Source organism: Anolis sagrei, chromosome 1 (genome assembly GCF_037176765.1).
Source record: "Anolis sagrei isolate rAnoSag1 chromosome 1, rAnoSag1.mat, whole genome shotgun sequence".
Classification (NCBI taxonomy): Eukaryota; Metazoa; Chordata; class Lepidosauria; order Squamata; family Dactyloidae; genus Anolis; species Anolis sagrei.
Genome location: NC_090021.1, coordinates 72,362,453 through 72,382,789, shown reverse-complemented (window position 1 = coordinate 72,382,789; position 20,337 = coordinate 72,362,453). Strand labels below are relative to the sequence as shown.

General features: G+C 40.3%; 1 protein-coding gene across 3 annotated transcripts in view; it reads left to right on the top strand.

Moving 5' to 3' along the window:
- ESR1 (estrogen receptor 1) overlaps positions 1-20,337 on the top strand; it is a 263,932-nt gene that overhangs the window by 25,788 nt on the left and 217,807 nt on the right. Inside the window, exon 1 of one of the 3 annotated variants that reach the window (XM_060753577.2) lies at positions 9,231-9,306. The exons of the other annotated variants lie outside the window; for them this stretch is intronic. Coding sequence (XP_060609560.2) covers positions 9,246-9,306 — 61 coding nt within the window. The 5' untranslated portion in view covers positions 9,231-9,245. Of the gene's footprint in view, positions 1-9,230; positions 9,307-20,337 lie in introns of those variants that run through there. 3 annotated transcript variants of the gene reach the window in all.

Genomic DNA, 20,337 nt, shown 5'->3' with positions numbered 1-20,337 from the left:
GTTCAGGTAAATGAAAGTTTCCTCCTTTGTTAACTTTTTGTTCAATGACTTATTAAAAGTAAATGAAACATTTTTGTATACACTGAACACATCTCCCTAGGTTTCCATAATACATATATAATTCAGCATTCAGAATTTGCTTCAGTTGGATTTTAAAGATGCTAACTTTTGGTGTATCTTCTTCAAGGTTTGCATCTTTAAAATCCAATTGAAGCGAATTCTGAATGCTGGATTATATATGTATTATGGAAACCTAGGGAGATATATTCAAAATTTGAAATTTTGCAAATTGCAAATTGTTGGTGTATCTTCTTTAAGATAGAGCCCCAGGTGGTATAGTGGTTTGCTGAACTTGTTGACTGAAAGGTCACAGGTTGGAATCCAGGGAGTGGTGTGAGCTCCCACTGTTAGCTCCAGCTTCTGGCAACCTAGTAGTTTGAAAACATGCAAATGTGAGTAGATCAATAGGTCCGGCAGAAAGGTGACAATGCTCCATGCAGTCATGCCAGCCACATGACCTTGGAGGTGTCTACTGACAATGCCAGCTCTTCGGCTTAGAAATTGAGATGAGCACTAACCCCCAGAGTCGGACACATGTCAGGGGAAAACCTTACCTTCTTCAAGATAGATTAAGAACATAGTAGAAGGACTTCCCCATGCTAAAACTTTAACCCAGACCAGTTCCTTACTCCTTGTTAACAACTTGTAAGAGAAAATCACATGTAAGTTTCATTTCTGTGTCCAAAAACTGGGCTAATATGCAAGGGATCTTTCTCCGTGAATGAATTTTACGGTATGGAGAGATTGTACAGAGAGACACTTCACCATAGTGGAGAACACTGTATAGTTTGTGAGAATTTTGGGTCTGTTTCCACAATAATAGAACACAAGCTATGATAGTGGGCACAACTGTACCATTCTGAATAGATCCAATCTGATTTGATTGTAGAAGCTAAACAAGGCCAAGCATACTTAACGTCTGGACGAAATATTATCAGAGAATATTAGGGATATTTATCCAAGGTTAGGAAATTTTCCTAAAACCTAGAGAGCCAATGGTATGACTCATCAAAATATTGCTTTTTATGGTTCATTTTTATATCTACTGCAATTCTTCAACCTCCCAGCAGTCAGTCAAGGATGCCAAGAATAATCTAGACCAGGCATGGGGAACCTTCGGCCCTCCAGGTGTGGTGGACTTCAACTCCCACAATTCCTTGAGGCCAAGGTAAGCCTTTGGGGCGAATGCCGAGCCTCAAGGAATTGTGGGAGTTGAAGTCCACCACACCTGGAGGGCCGAAGGTTCCTGACCCCTGATCTAGACCAATGGTACTTAACCATCCTAATGCTGCGACCCCTTGGTGTACCACCCACCCCGCGACTCAGCAGTTTTCCTGCCTGAGCAATCAGATGTGATCTCTAATTCGACTTTGGTCTCCAAGCATCTGATTGTGCTGGGAGAATTTAACATTCATGCAGAGACCACTTTAACAGGAGCGGCTCAGGATTTCATGGTCGCCATGATGACCATGGGGCTATCACAAATTATATTTGGTCCCACCCATCAGGCTGGATATACACTCGACCTGGTTTTTATTACGGACAGTGGAACAGTCATAGTAAAAGAGCAAAATATTCTTCCACTGTCATGGTCTGACCACCATTTGATCAGTCTTAGGCTTGCTGTGACCTCTAACCTCCGCAGGGGTGGAGGACCAATTAAGATGGTCCGCCCCAGGAGACTGATGGATCCAGATGGATTCCTGAGGAATCTTGGGGCTCTTCCTGTCATGGAGCCTGGCTATCCTGTTGACGCTCTGGTCGATCTCTATAACAGCGAGATGGCCAGGGTGATAGATACGATCACTCCCGAACGTCCCCTCTCATTGCGCAGAGACACACCATCTCCTTGGTTCACTGGGGAGTTGGCTGTGATGAAGTGCACAAGAAGGAGACTAGAGTGCATCTGGAGGAAATCTCGGAATGTCTCTGACCGAACATGAGCTAGAGCCTCACTTAAGGCCTGTACCGCGGCTATACGGGTAGCCAGGGAGAAGCCCGCATAGCATCTGCATCTAATAGATTTTTGGAGCTGTTCCAGGTTGTGGGAGAGCTCCTTCACCTCCCTGAGGTGGAGGGGGCCCCTGACGACCCAACAACTCGGTGCTGCCAGTTCGCGCACCATTTTGCAGATAAAGTCGCTCACATACGCCTCGAGCTAGACACCAGCTTAAACACAGTGCCAGAGGAGGTGACTGAGGCATCTGCTGGTCTGGTTTTGCGGGATTCCTTCCATCTTCACAGCCCCAAGGATCATCCTGAGGACATGGAGGGGATCCTTGGGGCTGTGAGGGCAACCATGTCGGCTCTGGACCCTTGCCCTACTTGGCTAATTAAATTGGCCAGAAGTGGATTGATTGATTGGTTTGTGTTAGTCATTAATGCATCATTGGAGCAAGGGAATTTTCCATCTGGGCTGAAATAGGCTGTGGTTAGACCACTCCTGAAAAAAGCCTCCCTTGACTCCACTGTCGTGAATAATTACAGAACAATCTCCAACCTCCCGTTTTTGGGCAAGGTGCTGGAGTGGGTGGTTGCGTCTCAGCTCCAGGGTTTCCTTGAGGACATCAACTATCTGGACCAGTCACAGTCTGGCTTCAGACCTGGTCATGGTACTGAGACGGCTTTGGTCGCCTTGGTGGATGACCTCTGCAGGGAGCTGGACAGGGGGAGTGTGACTCTGCTGGTTTTCTTGGATATCTCAGCGGCTTTCAATACCATCAATCATGGTATCCTTCTGGGACGACTCTCCGGGATGGGCCTTGGAGGTACGGCTCTGTCATGGCTCCGGTCCTTCCTGGAGGGTTGTTCCCAGATGGTGAAGCTGGGAGACACCTGCTCGGACCCCTGGCCTTTGACCTGTGGGGCCCTGCAAGGTTCCATTCTGTCCCCCATGCTTTTCAATATCTACATGAAACCGCTGGGAGAGGTCATCCGGAGTTTTGGAGTTGGGTGCCACCTCTATGCAGATGACACGCAACTCTACTACTCTTTCCCACCTAATTCCAAGGAAGCTCCTCGGGTGCTGGACAAGGGTCTGACCGCTGTGGCTGTCTGGATGAGGAGGAACAAGCTGAAGATCAATCCCGATAAGACAGAGGTCCTTCTGGTCAATCGTGAGCCGGATGGGGGTATAGGGTGGCAACCTGTGCTGGACGGGGTTGCACTCCCCCTGAAGTCACAGGTCCGCAGTCTGGGTATCCTCCTGGATTCATCACTTACGTTTGAAGTTCAGGCATTGGTGGTGGCTGGGAGGGCTTTCGCACAACTAAGACTCGTGTGCCAGCTGTGACCGTACCTCGGGAAGTCGGATCTGGCCAGGGTGGTCCATGCCTTAGTCACCTCCATATTGGATTACTGTAATGCACTCTACTTGGGCTGCCCTTGAAAACTTCAATTGGTACAACGGGCGGCAGCCAGGTTACTAACGGGTGCTTCTTACAAAACGCGGCCAACCCTCCTGTTTAAGGAGCTCCACTGGCTGCCGTTCATTTTCCGGTCCCAATTCAAGGTGCAACTTCTGACTTACAAAGCCCTGAACAGTTTGGGACCCGCCTATTTGCGTGACCACGTTTCTGTGTATGAACCCACATGATCTCTTCGGTCATCTGGAGAGGCCCTGCTTATGCTCCCACCACCTTTGCAGGCGCAATTGGTGGGGATGAGGGAGAGGGCTTTCTCGATGGTGGCCCCCAACTCTGGAACTCACTTCCCAGTGACATCAGACATGCCCCAACTCTGGCAGTCTTTAGGAGGAGCCTGAAAACGTGGTTGTTTCAGTGTGCCTTCCCAGAATAAGGAAAACTCTCAGCAATATGCCCTCAAAATGCACTTTACCATTGAGTTAGGACTGACTGCATTCCCTCAGTTTTCTCTGAAAATGTTTACATCCATTTTTAATTTAATTTTTTATTTATTTATTTTAATTTTAATCTATTACATTTGGTCCGGCCATTGGTTTTTAAATGCTTGTATGTCACTATTGATTGTTTATTGCTTATTTTTGTTTGTGATTTATATGAATTGTATTGCATTGATTTTTTTATTTGATGTATTGTTTATTGATGTATTGTGGGCTTGGCCTCATGTAAGCCGCATCGAGATGGTAGCGGGGTACAAATAAAGATTATTATTATTATTATTATTATTATTATTATTATTATTGTGAGACCCCCAACCATAACATTATTTTTGTTGCTACTTCATAACTGTATTTTTGCTACTGTTATGAATTGTAATGTAAATATCTGATATGCAGTATATATTTCCATTCACTGGACCAAATTTGGCAAAAACACCCGATATGCCCAAATTTGATTACTGTTGGGGTTGGGAGCGGGGGAATTGATTTTGTCATTTGGGAGTTGTAGTTGCTGGGATTTATAGTTAACCTACAATCAAAAAGCATTCTGAACTCCACTAATGATGGAATTGAACCAAATGTGGCACAAAGAACTCCCATGACCAACAGAAAATACTGGAAGGGTTTGGTGGGCACTGACCTTGAGTTTTGGTGTTGTAGTTCACCTACATCCAAAGGGTACAGTGGACTCAAACAATGATGGATCTGGACCAAACTTGACACAAATACCCAATATGCCCAAATGTGAACACCGGTGGAGTTTGGGGAAAATAGATCTTGCCATTTTGGAGTTGTAGTTGCTGGGATTTATAGTTCACCTACAATCAAATAGCATTCTGAACACCAATGAGAGAATGAAAGAAACACAGAACCCCCATGACAAACAGAAAATACTGTGTTGTGTGATGGTCTTTAGCGACCCCTCTGACTCCCCCCTCGCAACCCAGGGGTCCCGACCCCGAGGTTGATAAACACTGACCTAGACTCAGGCAGTTTGGGGTGTGTGTGTGGGGGGGGGGGGGGAGTAAGCAGGTCTGCTGTAGCTTAAGCTTTGACTGAAACCCCATTGCTCCCTGTTGGAGGAGAGCTTTTGAGTCCATCGCTGCTATCCCAGGGTACTTCAGCAGTGGGCCAGATGGTTGTGCTCATTGTCCAGCAGTGACATGCAGACCTCATGCAGGCTGCAATCCAATTGCTGTAACCAATGTAGTTGTAGCCATTTTTTTTTTGCCAGTCTGAACTGTGCTTATGTTGATGGGATAACTTTTTAACTACTTAATTGGAGAAAATTAGTAAATAAAAGATCAGTTTAGGTCAGACAATGCATACTGTCTGCATTACTGATTTATACAGTAATTTCCACACAGACATGGCAGTAAACTGAAAAACATCTGCCATCTGGATATTCAATTTCGACAAATGTATACTTCTCTAAAAAGGGTAAGGGTTGTTTACTACACCATGTATCTTTGCAAGAAGAGATTGGATTTTAAAATGTTTATGGATTTATTCCAACAGGATATTTAAATCAACTGTGTGAACATTTGCACTGAAAATTTAACCTTAATATTTTTCCAGACATTTGATGATTTTATGAGGCTGTCTAGATGCATTTTAAAGAACTTGCTTTATGGTTTGGGTCCAGGTTACCTACAGGACTCTCTAGTGGCATAGTGGGTTAAACCGCTGAGCTGCTGAACTTGCTGACCAAAAGGTTGGTGGTTCAAATCCGGGGAGCGGGGTGAGCTCCTGCTATTGTCCCAGCTTCTACCAACCTAGCAGTTCAAAAATATGCAAATGTGAGTAGATCAATAGGTTCCACTTTTGCAGAAAGGTAATGACGCTCCATGAAATCATGCTGGCCACATGACCTAGGAGGTGTCTATGGATAATACTGCCTCTTTGGCTTTGAAATGGAGATGAGCACCCCCCCTCCCCCAGAGTCAGACATGACTAGACTTAATGTCAAGGAGAAACATTCTCCAGTACAATCTGCCCCACATGCTTTGGTCCTCTGGTTGGGGGATGGGAGTGGCTACACCAACCAGCCAGAACTTGACTGGCCACTGTCACCCAGAGGACCTTTTCATTGGCTGCCCCAAGACTGTGGAACGACCTACTGGAAGAGCTCTGATAGCTAGATCAGCTGTTAAAATTTTAACACCATCTAAAAACCTGTATCTTTCAGAAAGCTGAAAACATCAATTTTAAAGTCATGTCCTGTTTTGCCTCTGTCTCTGTCCTGTGTGATTAATGTGCATTTTATACAAATGTTTTATCTACCTCTTTTATGGAACTGTATTATAATATGTGTGTTTGTAGAATTTTCATAGTATTCATATGTTTTTTACTGTGCTGTGACCTGCCTCAAGCCATGGGGAGGTGCGAGTAAGAAATAAAATTATTATTATTATTATTATTATTATTATTATTATTATTATTATCATCATCATTATGTGTGATCACTAATGGTCACACTGCATAGCTCTGTTCGGCAGGTGTGTGAGTGGGTGAGCTGCTGGCAACAGCCAAAGGAGACTCCGTAATTCTCACCCACTGTCGCATGTGGGTGATCAATGCCTATGAGGTCTCTCTCAGATGCCAAAGGAGATCCTGTAGGCCTCACTTGCCCATGCACACCAGTGGGCAACTCCTATGAGGTCTCCCTCAGCTGCCGGTAACCAAAGGAGGTCCTGTAAGTTCTGTTTGCCTATGTGTGCCAGCAGAGGAGGCCCATGGGGTCTTCTTCATATGCTAGCTCATAGGTGGGGAAAAGTGTGACTATTAAGTAGTGAACTATGATATTCTATAACAAGTCTTCATACAAATGTATTCTTGCAGATGTGTGCACTTGCCTGTTAACACTTGCCTGTTAAGATCCGCCGGCAGACTTGACTAGTGACCAGTTGGAACTTGCATTTTGTGTGTTCATTTGGGAAATGAAGTAATCATTACGACTTTAACTCTGTGTTACACAACAGATGACACGTGTATGACTGGTTTTTCAAAATTTTCCTCGATCTTTATGTTGCCTCTTCTGCCTTATTTTTTATTAAGTGCTTGCCCCCATTGCACCCAGGCTACTGCTGCTCTCACGGATCATTCCAGTGCCCCCAGGGGGCAATATTGCACTCTTTGGGAAGCACTGCTCAAGATCTTCAAGCATAACATGAGGAAGGTTACACTGAAGGAGATAGTGATTTCCAAGAATTCAAATCTGTGAATAATTTTTCTCAGATCTATGAATAATCAAATCCATAAAAGTCGAAACAGCAAATGTGGAAGGATGACTGTAATATGCTTACTATGGGCTTTACCACACAAGGCAGTAAACTGTAATTTGAACAGGGATTATTGAATCTTTGCCTGAGACTTACCACATTATGTCTCCATGTCTTATTATTCTACTGGTGAGAGACAATTTGGAAGGCATTTCTTTTTATAAATGCAGAAATCTTCATTAAGAAGTAATATTAGAATTAGAAAGCATATGAATATCTGCTTAAATTTATTTAGATTGGATGTAAGAAACCTGTACAGACAAACCTATGTCTGTTGTTTAGAGCTGCATTAATATACTGAATTAAAATCCAATACCTACTATGTGAACATGTATCAGGTAGTGCTAATATAATGTGAAAAAAGAAAAGAAGTGCAAGAATAAGTCATAAAACACATCTACACTACCACATTTATTTATTTATTTATTTACAACATTTCTACCTTGCCCTTCTCAACTCCCGAGGGGGGACTCAGAACAACTAACATTGGCAACAATTTGATGTCATAATATCACAATATACAATAATACAAAAACCATAAATACACAATAGATTAAAACAATAACATGAATTAAACAGTCATAGTAGCCATTTCTATTATTATAACCATCATCATATGGTCCAATTCAATGTCCAAAGTACCATTGTGCCTGCTAGCTAAAAGCCTTGTTCCATAACTACGATTTCAATTTTTTCCTAAAGGAGGGAGGACGCCAATCTAATCTTGCTGGGGAGTGAATTCCACAAGCGAGGGGTCACCACCGAGAAGGCCCTGTCCCTCGTCCCCACCAGATGCATTTGCGAGGCTGGTGGGACTGAGAGCAGGGCCTCCCCGGTGGATCTTAAACTACAAGGTGGAGCTTGGGAGGAACCAGTTTCACTCTGCAGTGATTAGATTGGATTAGTCTGGAACCGATTTGAGACCAGGAAAATGATTAAATTAAACACAGAACCTGGACTTAAACCACTCTGTGCCCCCCCCCCCTCCCAAATTCTCAGAGAGATGTGCATCCATCCTCTGGAGGCATACAGGGTGGAAAAAAAAAGGAACAGGCAGAGGCAAAGATAATCAGTTACCCCTCCCAGGGTACCGACTGGCCCAGGCATGGGCAAACTTGGGGCCTGCGGGTGGTTTGGACTTCAACTCCTGCCATTCCTAACAGCCTCAGGCTCTCCCCCTCAGCCGCTTAAGCGGAAAAGGCCTGAGGCTGTTAGGAATGGTAGGAGTTAAAGTCCAAATCACCTGCAAGGCCCAAGTTTGCCCATGGCTGGGTTAGCCCCATGCTGCCCAACCATGCCCTTGGGGTGCTTCTCGGCAGCCCCTGTTCTGGGATCTTTTTAATGTGTTTCAGTATGGTCGAGTGTCTACAGTTTGTGCTGCATTTTGTGGAGCTGGCATTTGCTGCAGTACCATTTTTTTTTTACTGAATTCAAACTTTCCTGCAATTTTCATTAATGTGCTGTATGCCCTTAAATACACACTGAAGTGTATTACTGGCATGCATTTAGTAGCTGCCTTGGTTTTTTAGTCATTTCAAAGCTACATTTTAGTGTCAGCAGAGATCGGGCATAATGTGATACTAAAGGGTAAGTTTTAAACTTTCACTTCAATGATAAATTGTGGTTAAAACATAATAGCTGTTATGTGAGAAATAGATATGGTTGTCAGTTGTTGACTTTGCAATACATCAGAATCATAACCAGGGAACACATGCTCTTGAGAAGTGAGTCATGCAGGCCATATAATTCTCCCTAATACATCAGCAACAATATTAGTATATAAATAGGGGAGGGGAATAAAATCTACATCTCAGAGTCAAGAGGAGAATGAAAAGTAAGGTCCTCTCGGGTTATCACTGAGAGATATCTTCCTTATTGGATGTCCCCATTTAAATGCAAGGAGACTGAACTCTGCTCTACATAATAGGCGTGCCAACACAGCTGGCATGACTTGTGTGTTTTAAAGTTCATGTCTTCCCTCTGCCTTCTCTTCCTTCGGTCTCACTCTGCCGAGGCTTTTCTATTTTCGTTTACAAGGTCACATGACCCTGTCAGCCAATTGCAGGACCACAGGAGCAATGGAAACTTCTTTCTGGGATAAAAGTAAGTCAAAATAGCTCAGCTCTTTTCCTGTTCTGCTCTTCAAATGCTCACCTTTTTATTGCTCTTTGCCATTTCAATGTGCTAAGCATAAACTCTGGTGCCCGGGGAAATAATTAAAAAGCTTTCTTTACAGCTGTCTTTTTCCCAAGGTCGCTTTTATTTGTGAAGTCCTTTAATATATTTTTTTTGCATAGTGTAAACGTGGCATAAAAAGAAAGAAGGGAAAAAGAGAGAAGGGCATTCATTTGAAATGCTATGAAATGTGTACAGAGGTGCCCACTGCAGGAATTTCCCTTCTGTATTTGCTCCGACAGCACGGCAGTTCCTATTTGCTGGAGATTTGTGTGCCACCCCCCTCCACAGCCCCCACTGTAACCAATCGGGGATCTAAAGAGGAAGTGATTACAGCAAGGATCACATGATCTCATTTTGACCAACTGCACATAAGGTTTCAATCTGAAGGCAGTTTTCTCTTATTCCTAAATAACTCTAGCCTTAAACCAGAGGATTAGCACCTTTCACTTAAAAGGACATTAAGTCACACTCTGCAAGTTGTAACAGGGGCTTGGGGAATGATAAAAAACTTCTGTAGTCATAAAACATTTTTACTATCAAAGAAAAATGTATTAACATTTTAATGCAGCATGATTTTGAATTTGAGGGCTAAAAAATTATTCATTTATTCATCTATACCTACTGCCTATTTGAGCATTCTCTTTTAGCTTTGGCTACATTTTTAAAATTGATATGGTAGAATTTTACTGCTCATATAATTTTGTGTAAATGTTTTGAGTTTGTTAAATATTATGTCTTCTTGAATATATTTTCTTTGTGCAATGTGGTGGTTTCCCCTTTCCCCAAATATATTATTAGTCTTAACATGCAATGACATATTTCCTCCACCCCAAATATGAGACACAAAACATGAACATTTTTATTGGACCAAGCTGACTGTTGGATAAGAAGAAAGTTTTTGAATTTATACAGAAAGTGCCTTAGTTTAAAAAAAGAGGGTAGCCACCTCTCAATGAAAAAAATAGGAAATGTGATTTTACACAATCTAAACCTGTAATAAGGTTAAACTGCTGAGATGCAGAACTTGCTGACCGAAAGGTCGGTGGTCCAAATCCAGGGAGTGAGGTGAGCTTCCGCTGTTAGCCCAAACTTCTGCCAACCTAGCAGTTCAAAAACATGCAAATGTTAGTAGATCAATAGGTAATGCTTTGGTGGGAAGGTAACAGCGCTCCATGCAGTCATGCTGGCCACATGACCTTGGAGGCATCTACGGACAATGCCGGCCCTTCGGCTTAGAAATGGAGATGAGCACCAACCCCCAGAGTCAGACACAACTAGACTTATTTATTATTTATTTATTTATTTCGAGGTTTTATATACCGACCCTCTCACCTTCAAAGAGGGATTCGGACCGGTTCACAACATGTGTTAACATACAAAAAATATACAATAACAACACAATGCCACTTCATTACACGGTTAAAATATCAGCACTATACACGTTAAAACATTATCATCACAGTTAAAAGAGCCAAATCGTCCGACACCATCACAATCCCATTCATCATCCTCCTTTCATGTGGGCAAAGAATTAAATCAGTTGTCAAATGCCGCGTTCCACAACCAGGTCTTTGTTAGTTTCCTGAACGTCATGAGGGAGGGGGCAGTTCTGATCTCTAATGGCAGGGAGTTCCAAAGTCGAGGGGCCACCATTGAGAAGGCCTTGTCCCTCATCCCCACCAGCCGTGCTTGTGCAGGCGGAGGGACTGAGAGCAGGGCCCCTCCAGACGATCTTAGTGGTCTTGATGGTTCGTAGGGGAGAATACATTCGGAGGAAACCTTTACCTTTACTTTACCTTAAACCTGTAATCATTTCAGATAGCTTATGTCTTCAGACTTCAGTATTAATCAATTGACATTTTAATTTATTAAATAATTTACTATGAAAAAGAATACATTAATAGTTGGTTTAGTTGGATATTCTAATGTATTAAATAGGGCTGTGGTTTAAACTAGATTTTTGTTATGTATGTGTGTTACAACACTATGGTGTGTGTGTGTGTTGTAGATGAATAGAAAAACATTCTTTTTTGAGAGGTGAAACAATGGTTTCAGACAGTGAGCAGATTAGCCATCTTGAGACCCAGTTTTATGTTATAATAACACACTGGAATGAAAGCTCTCTGTCCCACCCACAATTTAAAACATACAACCTTTTAAAATGAATTGTGATGATGTGTATCATGAACTTCTACACATTGCCCTGTTGCACAATTATGGTTTCTGTTGCATAGCAATCAAGTGCCCAGTGCTCAATGGGATCCATGATGTTGATTCCATTCCTCCAATGGTCTCAGAAACGTAGTTACGCTTTTGCTCCCCTCTTGAGAATACAAATGTGCAATGTTGCAGTTTTTATGTTGCTGCCAATTTATGGTGATATAAATACCTAATGGAACCTCACATTAAAATTAATGATTAAGCATACACTCATATGCCTGTCTGATGCCTTAAATATAGCATTTGAATGGAGTAGACTATATTTGGAATATGTACTATTTCACTGCTACCCTTCTTCTTGTTGTTATATGCTTTTAATTCAACTCTGATTTACAGTGCCCCTGCCTTAGTCTATTTTTTTTGCAATAACATTCTTCAAAGGAGATTTGCCATCGCTTCATCTAAAGTGAGAGAATGCGGTTTGCCCAAGGTTACCCAATGGATTTCTATAGCTTAGGTGGGTTTCAAATCCTGATTTCATAGTCCATTTAATCTTAGGTTGGTCAGGAAGTGCTCTTTATCAAATCTTTATTTATGCTTGGTAACCAGTATAGAATTCCATCTTATAATCATCTGTCCACATAACCACAGCATTTACATTAGGCTAGGATATAAATTAAAATGTAACACCATTTAAAAGATACTTGAGGAAGAACTTCCTGACTGTGAGAGCCGTTCAGCAGTGGAACTCTCTGCCCCAGAGTGTGGTGGAGGCTCCTTCTTTGGAAGCTTTTAAACAGAGGCTGGATGGCCATCTGTTGGGGGTTATTTGAATGCGATGTTCCTGCTTCTTGGCAGGGGGTTGGACTGGATGGCCCATGAGGTCTCTTCCGACTCTTAGATTCTATGATTCTATGATTCTATGACTTATAAAACCCTACTCTGACTGTAGGTTTTGAAAAGATAACCTAGACCTCAAAACTATATAATGTTAAGTACATCTTGTCCAGTACTATTTGACTGCTGGATGTAACTTTTTATTTTTACATATTGATGTACAGAAGTGGGTCATTAATCTTGCAATTCTGAGGTCACTGCTTATTAACATAAAGTAGTCCAACATTTGGTAATAGCAATAGTCTGGACTAATTCTGGAGACAACTATATCTCCATCTCACAGTTTGGCGAATGGAGTCCAAGCTGTCCGGCCATGCTGAAACCAGTTCAGCAACATCTTACCTTAGATGTCCCTGTTGCCATTCCCAGATAATCACCGAGCTCTGGACAGCGCCTGTCCATCACTGATGCCTTTGCTGACATCAGCAAAGGCACCTATCTGCATGACCAGAGGTGAGGGATTGTATTCCTTTTCTTTTTCTTTGGTCACACAAACACAAAATCATTTAATAATAATTAAACAATTACTGATAGCACAGGGCTCTGAAGAGTGTTGTGGCTCTCTGCTGAGGCAGCATAAGGGTGACACAACCCAAATCCATTTCCTTTTCCCTGTGTTGAGGAGCATAGGGAAAAGGGCATTGTGGTACCTGGCAATGTGGACTGTTTGAATCAGAGCTAGTTTAGCTATCTACACTAACGTCGCCCGGAAGCCACACAACACCCCTATCCACACTAACGTCGGAGTAGAGGAGCTCCAGAATTTCTGGAGCATCTCTCAACTTTTAACATGGGGTAAAACACAACACCCAGGAGCAACTGCTGGCCTGATCTGGGGTATAGGGGGCCACTCAAATCATGACACCATATGGGGTCTTGAAATCCTCCTGAACCCCTTTAAAATTCTTGTGGTGTCTTTATACCTATTAACATGTACAATTAAAAATTTGACTTTGAATCAAAATGGCTTTTATTTATGCAGAGATTCTTACGCTCTGCCTTTCTGTTATGTAAACTTCAAGACATTATAGTTGAATAAATTTGTCAAATACAAACTGCTCTGAAATCAACATGAACATTTCAGAGCAGTTTAAAAGTTTATTTTTATAGAAAAGGTTGATATTTTATTTGTACAATTACTCTTTCTGAAGATTCTTGACATATATGGTATAACATATACTTAAATAATTCAGAATTTAAAATCATATAATTGTGTTTTTGTAAAGTACGTATCTTCTATAATGAGGAACATAGCTTTCTTTAAGTTGTCTCTTGCATACAAATAGCAAAGTGGTTATATTCACAGCATTATAACTTGGTACACATTTTAAAAGAGAAGTGGCCTTTTTAGATTGCTTTTCAAAGACATGACTCCATCTAGCTGGAATCTAGGATTTTGATACTCTTTCTTACCAGATAAATCTTAATATATTCCTCCAATATATCCATTGTTGCTATTATTATCTGGCTTATGTGCAGATAGTTCCTATCTCAAACCCTTATGCCTAGCTGGCTGCCTGGTTCTTGGCATCTTTCCTATACCTAACTATCTCCGAGGCAGCTTAATGCCCACACTTTGCATATACTCCCTATAAATAAACTCCAAACTACACATTGGTAAAATTGGTAGTGAAAAATCCTCAGTTGTCTGTCTTAGGTCACAGCCCATGTCACCCTACGAAATGGCATGTAACTATGGTCAGTGATCTCTTTCACAGCAAACAGTAATAGCACTTTGAAATAACTTTAATTCTGGGATTTGTAGGTTTGTGAGATATTTAGAATTCTTAGCCTGAGAGCTTTAGTGCCCATCTGAACCAAAAATTCCAGGATTCTGTAGTGTGCAGTCATGGCAGTGGCTATAACTCTGTAACATGAAAGAGAACTAAATATTGTCTTGCTTATGAATAAGCATATTTCTTTCTGAAACTTCTACATTGAAGACATTTATTTCCATTATAAATCATGTTTTAATATACTGTTCTCTACTACTGGCCAAATTCTTGCTTGTATTATGTTACTTACAAAATGACCCAAGACATTATGAATTTTGTTACGTATTTTTCAGGCCATTTTAGATTTTTTCTTTTATTCATGGTCTTGCAGCTCACCTCCCTCTCCAGTTTTATTGTGTCTTCTTACTTCTTTCAAACTCTTATCCCTCTCCCTCAATTTCAGAATTTTTCATGTCTGTGCATCCCTCATATCTTTTTCCTTCATCCTACTGTGTCTTGTGTTCAGCTTCTCTGCTTGTCACTGATACCTATTCCTTCTTCAAGTCTGCACATTCTGTCTTTCCATCTTTTACTATATTTCTGTTTCCTCTACTTTGTCTCTGCTTTTGCTTCTCATCTTTGTCATCTATTACACACACCCTCATTTTTCCTCTACTTATTTATTTATATCTTCCTTCTCATTCACATATTTCACTACAAGATGCACCAGTTGCCCTTCTCTTCTTTCACCTTCCTGATTTCTGTTGGTTGCTATCTATTCCACTTTCCACTGCTTATCCCACTGCCTACCAGGCATGTAGCCGGGGGTGGGGGGTGGGGGTGGGGGTTGAGGGGCTTCACCCCCCCCCCCCGAAATTCTCATGGTGGTTCGCGAAAAGGCCTTACTGGTGCATTATCTAAACTGTTATGTTTATTCATATCATGATCTGATCACCATACTCAATATATTGCATATGCATGGGGGTATTGGGGTAACGATACAAAAGGTTTGCTAGGATAGACCCTCTTTCACTCAGACTCAGCCCCCCCCCCCAAACAAACTCAGCCCCTCCCCCGGATTGCTGCCTACCATAGAATGAAAGACTCCCATGATGATAGTAGAGGAAGTAGTGATGTGGTAGGGTGGGAGTGGAGTGGGGACAACTTAATACATGAGAACATCATTCCTCATATTATTCCTGGGGACATTTCATTAAATTATCTCTTATTTTGTTGGGCTAAAATTTTATGAGCTAACTCAAAGTCTTCTTTTCAATTTTCCCACTAACACAATGTGATCTTGTTGGTTCTGATCTCTACACTTAGATATTAAATTGAATAAAAATGATATACATTCTTCTTGTGGTTAACTGCCTTCAAGCTGACCTCAACTTATGAAGGAGAGATCTCTCAGTTACACTATTCTCAACTGTCCTGTTTTGCTAGCCTCAGCCTGACTGTGGGTCACAGCTTCCCAACTATGCCCTCATTCATGAGGCTTTCAGAAATGAGGGGATGTTTTGAAGGCCTCCTGAATGAGACCAGGGCCTCTCGATCAAGCTGAGAGTGGTGAGTTTACTAGCCTCAACCTGACAGAGGGATGCAAAGGGTTTATTTGCATGGTTTTAATGCGTCATCAAATTTAATACAAACCTCACTTTTGACTTTTTTTTATTTATTTCTTGTCAAAAAGCATTGCATAAATAAGTATAAAAATGATGGTGGTGGAGGCTGCTTCTTTGGAGGCTTTTAAACAGAGGCTCGATGGCCATTTGTCAGGGGTGCTTTGAATGCGATTTGGACTGGATGTCCCATGAGGTCTCTGCCAATTCTATGATTCCATGATTCTATGATATAGTTCTATAATAAAATAGAGGGAGCAAAAGTGACTAAATAATTTTAGACCAAAAGCAGGCAACAGCAACTGCATTGTCTGTAGCTTTAAACACTTCTTCTTCTGTGCATGAGGCAGGGCATTGTGGGCAAGCATACAAATGTGGAGTTGTTTGTTGTGCTCCACAGTCACACAAAGTGGATGATTTTTCTAGGTAGCACCATTTTGCCAGGTTGTCTTTTGATCTGCCCACTCCACTTCTGAGTCTGTTCAGGGACATCCAAGTTTTGACTATCTGCCTGTATTTACTCGAGTCTAGGGCACCATTGAATCTAAAGACCACCTCAACTTTCAAAACCCTGAAACTAAAAAAAAGTTTTTGCTGCTGAATGTAATGTGCAGTGGCAAAAATTACACTATTTTTAATTTGGCCATTACAGTTGCTGCCTGCTTAAATGTGGTAATTCTTAAAAAAAAATAACTATGAAAAAAACCCAGATACATAAACTATATTATCTTAGTGGCTGGGACTGAAATTTAGATTTTTTCAAATCCTTACCAATTAGAAGAACAGATTTAGTATAGAGGAAAGTAGTTTGGCAAGCAAAGATGTACTTTACAGACATCCTCAAAGATAAATAGAATTTTAGACATTTGACTAAGAAGGGCCATTAAGGGTGCTGACATTTTAATCTACTTTTCAGTGGCATCTTAAGTGAATGATGAAAGTTAGACAAGTAGCCAGATATTTGCTGTAAGACTAGTTTGATTTTAATTATTTCTCTCTTGCAGTTTCTATAAGTCAGCAGAAACCAGCAGTCATGTAATTTTATGAATTATTTTTTTATGAATTACCAAAAAGAAAAATCTGTTCTGAAGCAGATAATCATTTTCATTATTCAAGCAGAGTGAAAATTATGCACAAAATAAGTTGCGCTTTTCAGTCATTTTTTGTTTCCATGTGAAGGCAAAAAGACCTTTGGAAGTTTTATGTTCGCCATTTTAAAAGAAGCATAATGCATTCATATTTTTTTTAAAAAATACCCAAAAAACAATCTCCAATATAATTGCTAAAGAAATGTAGATTTAATCTTTTAGATTTTCTTTTTTTAGACTAAACTCTAATGTTGGTGTACTTTTGCAATATTCTCCCTTTTCTTTCCTCCCTTCTTCTAAAATTGTCTAACATGCCTTCTGCAATGTTCATTGACAGTATGCAACATTATTTCACATAATGTTTATATGTTTCAATGTGCATTTTAACTATATTTTTAAAATTTTAATTTTAACTTAAATGTATTTAATTGTTTGTTCTCTAAAGGCATCAAATAGTTGCCATTTGTAAAGCCGCCTTGAGTCCTCTTTAATGTAGAGAAAGGTGGGATATAAACAGAGCAAATAAATAAATAAATAAGTTATAAGTTGGCTCCATGGTATATTTAATATGGATAATAGTAATTCAAAAACCCACAGAAATAAGAATCCACAGGGATGTGACAGAAGATCATTTCACTTCACTAAACAAAGACAATTTACAAATGACAGGGTGATACACAAGTGCATAAAAATAAGGTGGAAGGGAGGAATCTTGCCAAGGACAGATTCTTTCTTAATATCAAAACAACCTCAGCGAAATCTTTAAATTTCCTATTGCTATTTTGATGATCCAAAGCAGTTCTAAGTAGTATTATAGTGGTAAATTCATCCACCTTTAAAAAGAGAATCATTGTGATGCCTTGTCTAGAAGGCAACATAACTTGAATACCCAGTATCAACATCTCAAAAAACACACTTATTCTATGAAAGCTAATGGTATTCAGTTAATCTAAATGTGCCAGAAGATCCTTTTGTAAACTGAATATCCAATGCATTATAGCATTTCTACCCAACACTTTTGTTGGATCCAGACGATACATGCAGTCCAATAGTGTGACAAGAACAAAATGAAGATGCCACACTCTCAAAATATCTAAACATTTAACTTGCACAAAAATATACACAAAAATTGAAATAAAGCAGAAGTTTAAAATTCATCATTAAAACTGTCTGGGTAGGCCTGCCAGAAGAGATATGTCTTCACTTGTGTCTTAAATTGCGATGGTTGCTCTTGCTGTTGGAGCTCCATCGGCAGGTCACTCCACAGCCGTAGGGTGGCCAATGAAAAGGTCCTCTGGGTGGTGGTTGCCAGGCGGGTTCTGGCAGGTTGGAGCAAATGCTCCCCAGAGAACCTCAGTGTTTGGGGAAGATTGTAAGGAGAAGGTAACCTGGACCCAAACCATGTAGTAATACCAACATCTTATACTTTGCCCAGAAACTAATTGTCAGCCAGTGGAGTGACTTTAGGATAGGTGAAAAATGATCACTCCTAGATGTTCCTGTAACTAATCTGGCTGCCATATTTTGAACCAGCTGGAGTTTCCATATTTGGTATAAAAGTAGCCCAATGTAAAGTGCATTGCAGAAGTCCAACCTTGGAAGTACCAGTGCATGCACTACCATCTTTAGGTCGTCCAAATCTAGGAAGGGGTGCAAGCTGGCATATCAGCCAAAGCTGATAGTGAGCACTCCTGACCGTTGCATCTACCTGAGCTGACATTTGGAAAGATAGATCCAGGAGCACTTGCAAGCTGTGAAATACAGTTGTTCTGATTTCAGTCTCAAAATAAATAAACAAGTTGTGAATACAGTTGTTCTGATTTCAGTCTCAAAATAAATAATGTTTTGATTATTTCTTTATTTCAGTCTCAGAATTAAATATGTGCATGCATAATTAATTATTCAAAATGGTAGCCTAATATTACATGGGCCATGCCTATGGCTTATGAAAAGAAAATAAATGGGAAGAATATTAAAAAAATATTTAGAAAATGCCCCCAAAATATGTTTCTTCTTCACGGTGTCTGTGAAATCACACATGTGGTTCAGGCACAATTACTACCACATGTGCAAATTTCACAGATCACCACTCATATACATGGTTACAGGTAAGCAACCATTCCTTCTTCTTTGTGGTGTCTATGAAGTCGCACATGTGGTAGTAATTGCGCCTGAACCACATGTGCAAATTTCACAGATCACCACTCAAAGAAACATGGTTACATGTAAGTGTCTGTGAAATCGCACATGTGGTAGTAATTGTGGCTGAACCACATGTGTGAATTTCACAGATTACCACTCAAATAAACACGGTTACAGATAAGCAACCATTCCTTTTCAAGGTTTGAGATACTCTGATGAGAAGCATCGGGGACGGATGAGAATCTTCACAGTCTAGGATTTATTTGGGTTGATTTGCATAGAAACATTTCAATGCACAATTATTAGTTCCCACACATAAAACACTGTTTTTTCATGAAATAAATGTGTGAAAATTTTATACAAAATGAAACTTGAATTAAGAATAGCCTTAAATAACTGCATAGTGTTCAAAGACTTTATAACAGGAGCAAGATTACCTCAATTAAACTTAGTGAAGAATGGTATTTCTAGATTAGGGGAAAACACAAGTGTGTACTATGTCAATGTAGGAATAGGTTGTCTGGCTTTCTTAGTCAACAATGAAAGGGACGTGGCTGCAATTTATGTAATTACAGAACAATACCAACAACATCATGGATACTGTTTGTAATCCAGTGGGATCAATGAATTTTATGAGATAAGAATCTTCCACTCCCAAAATATATTAAGAGTATCTTACCTAAGTATGTATTTCTCAACTGCAGAAAAGAATAATTTTGGGGCTAAATAAAGAAGATACAAACTGAGCCACAGGAAGAATTGGGGAAAAAAGAGAAGAAACATCAGTTTCAGGTGTGTAATTACCAAAATCTCATGCTACTAAAAGCAGAACTATAGTGAAATTACTATCCCTGTGTAATATGTGTGAGAAAAGGATATTTGAGAACAAAATGGAAAGTTGGTTGTGTATCCCTTATCCAGAAATGTTCTGCATTTTTTAAAAAATGGATTAGTTTCCTGTACATCATGCGATATTTTGGAGATGGGACCCAAAGGTAAACATGAAATTCTTTTATGTTTCATATCTACCTTATACAGATACCCTGAAAGTAATTTTATACAAAATATTTTAAATAATGTTATGTATTAAACCATGTTTTGTACATTGGACCCCTAGAAAGCAAAGGTATCACTATCTCAGTTACCCAGGTGAAGAATTTTAGATTCTGAAATTCTGGATAAAGGATATTCAACCTGTATTGCAATATCAAAATATTATATCAATACATGTTCACCTGGATAATTAATGGTTCTTATTTCAATGAATACCTATGCAGGCTAGCTTTTTTTTTTTTTTTACAAAGTACCTATGAGCTTTCCAGTGTGCTATTG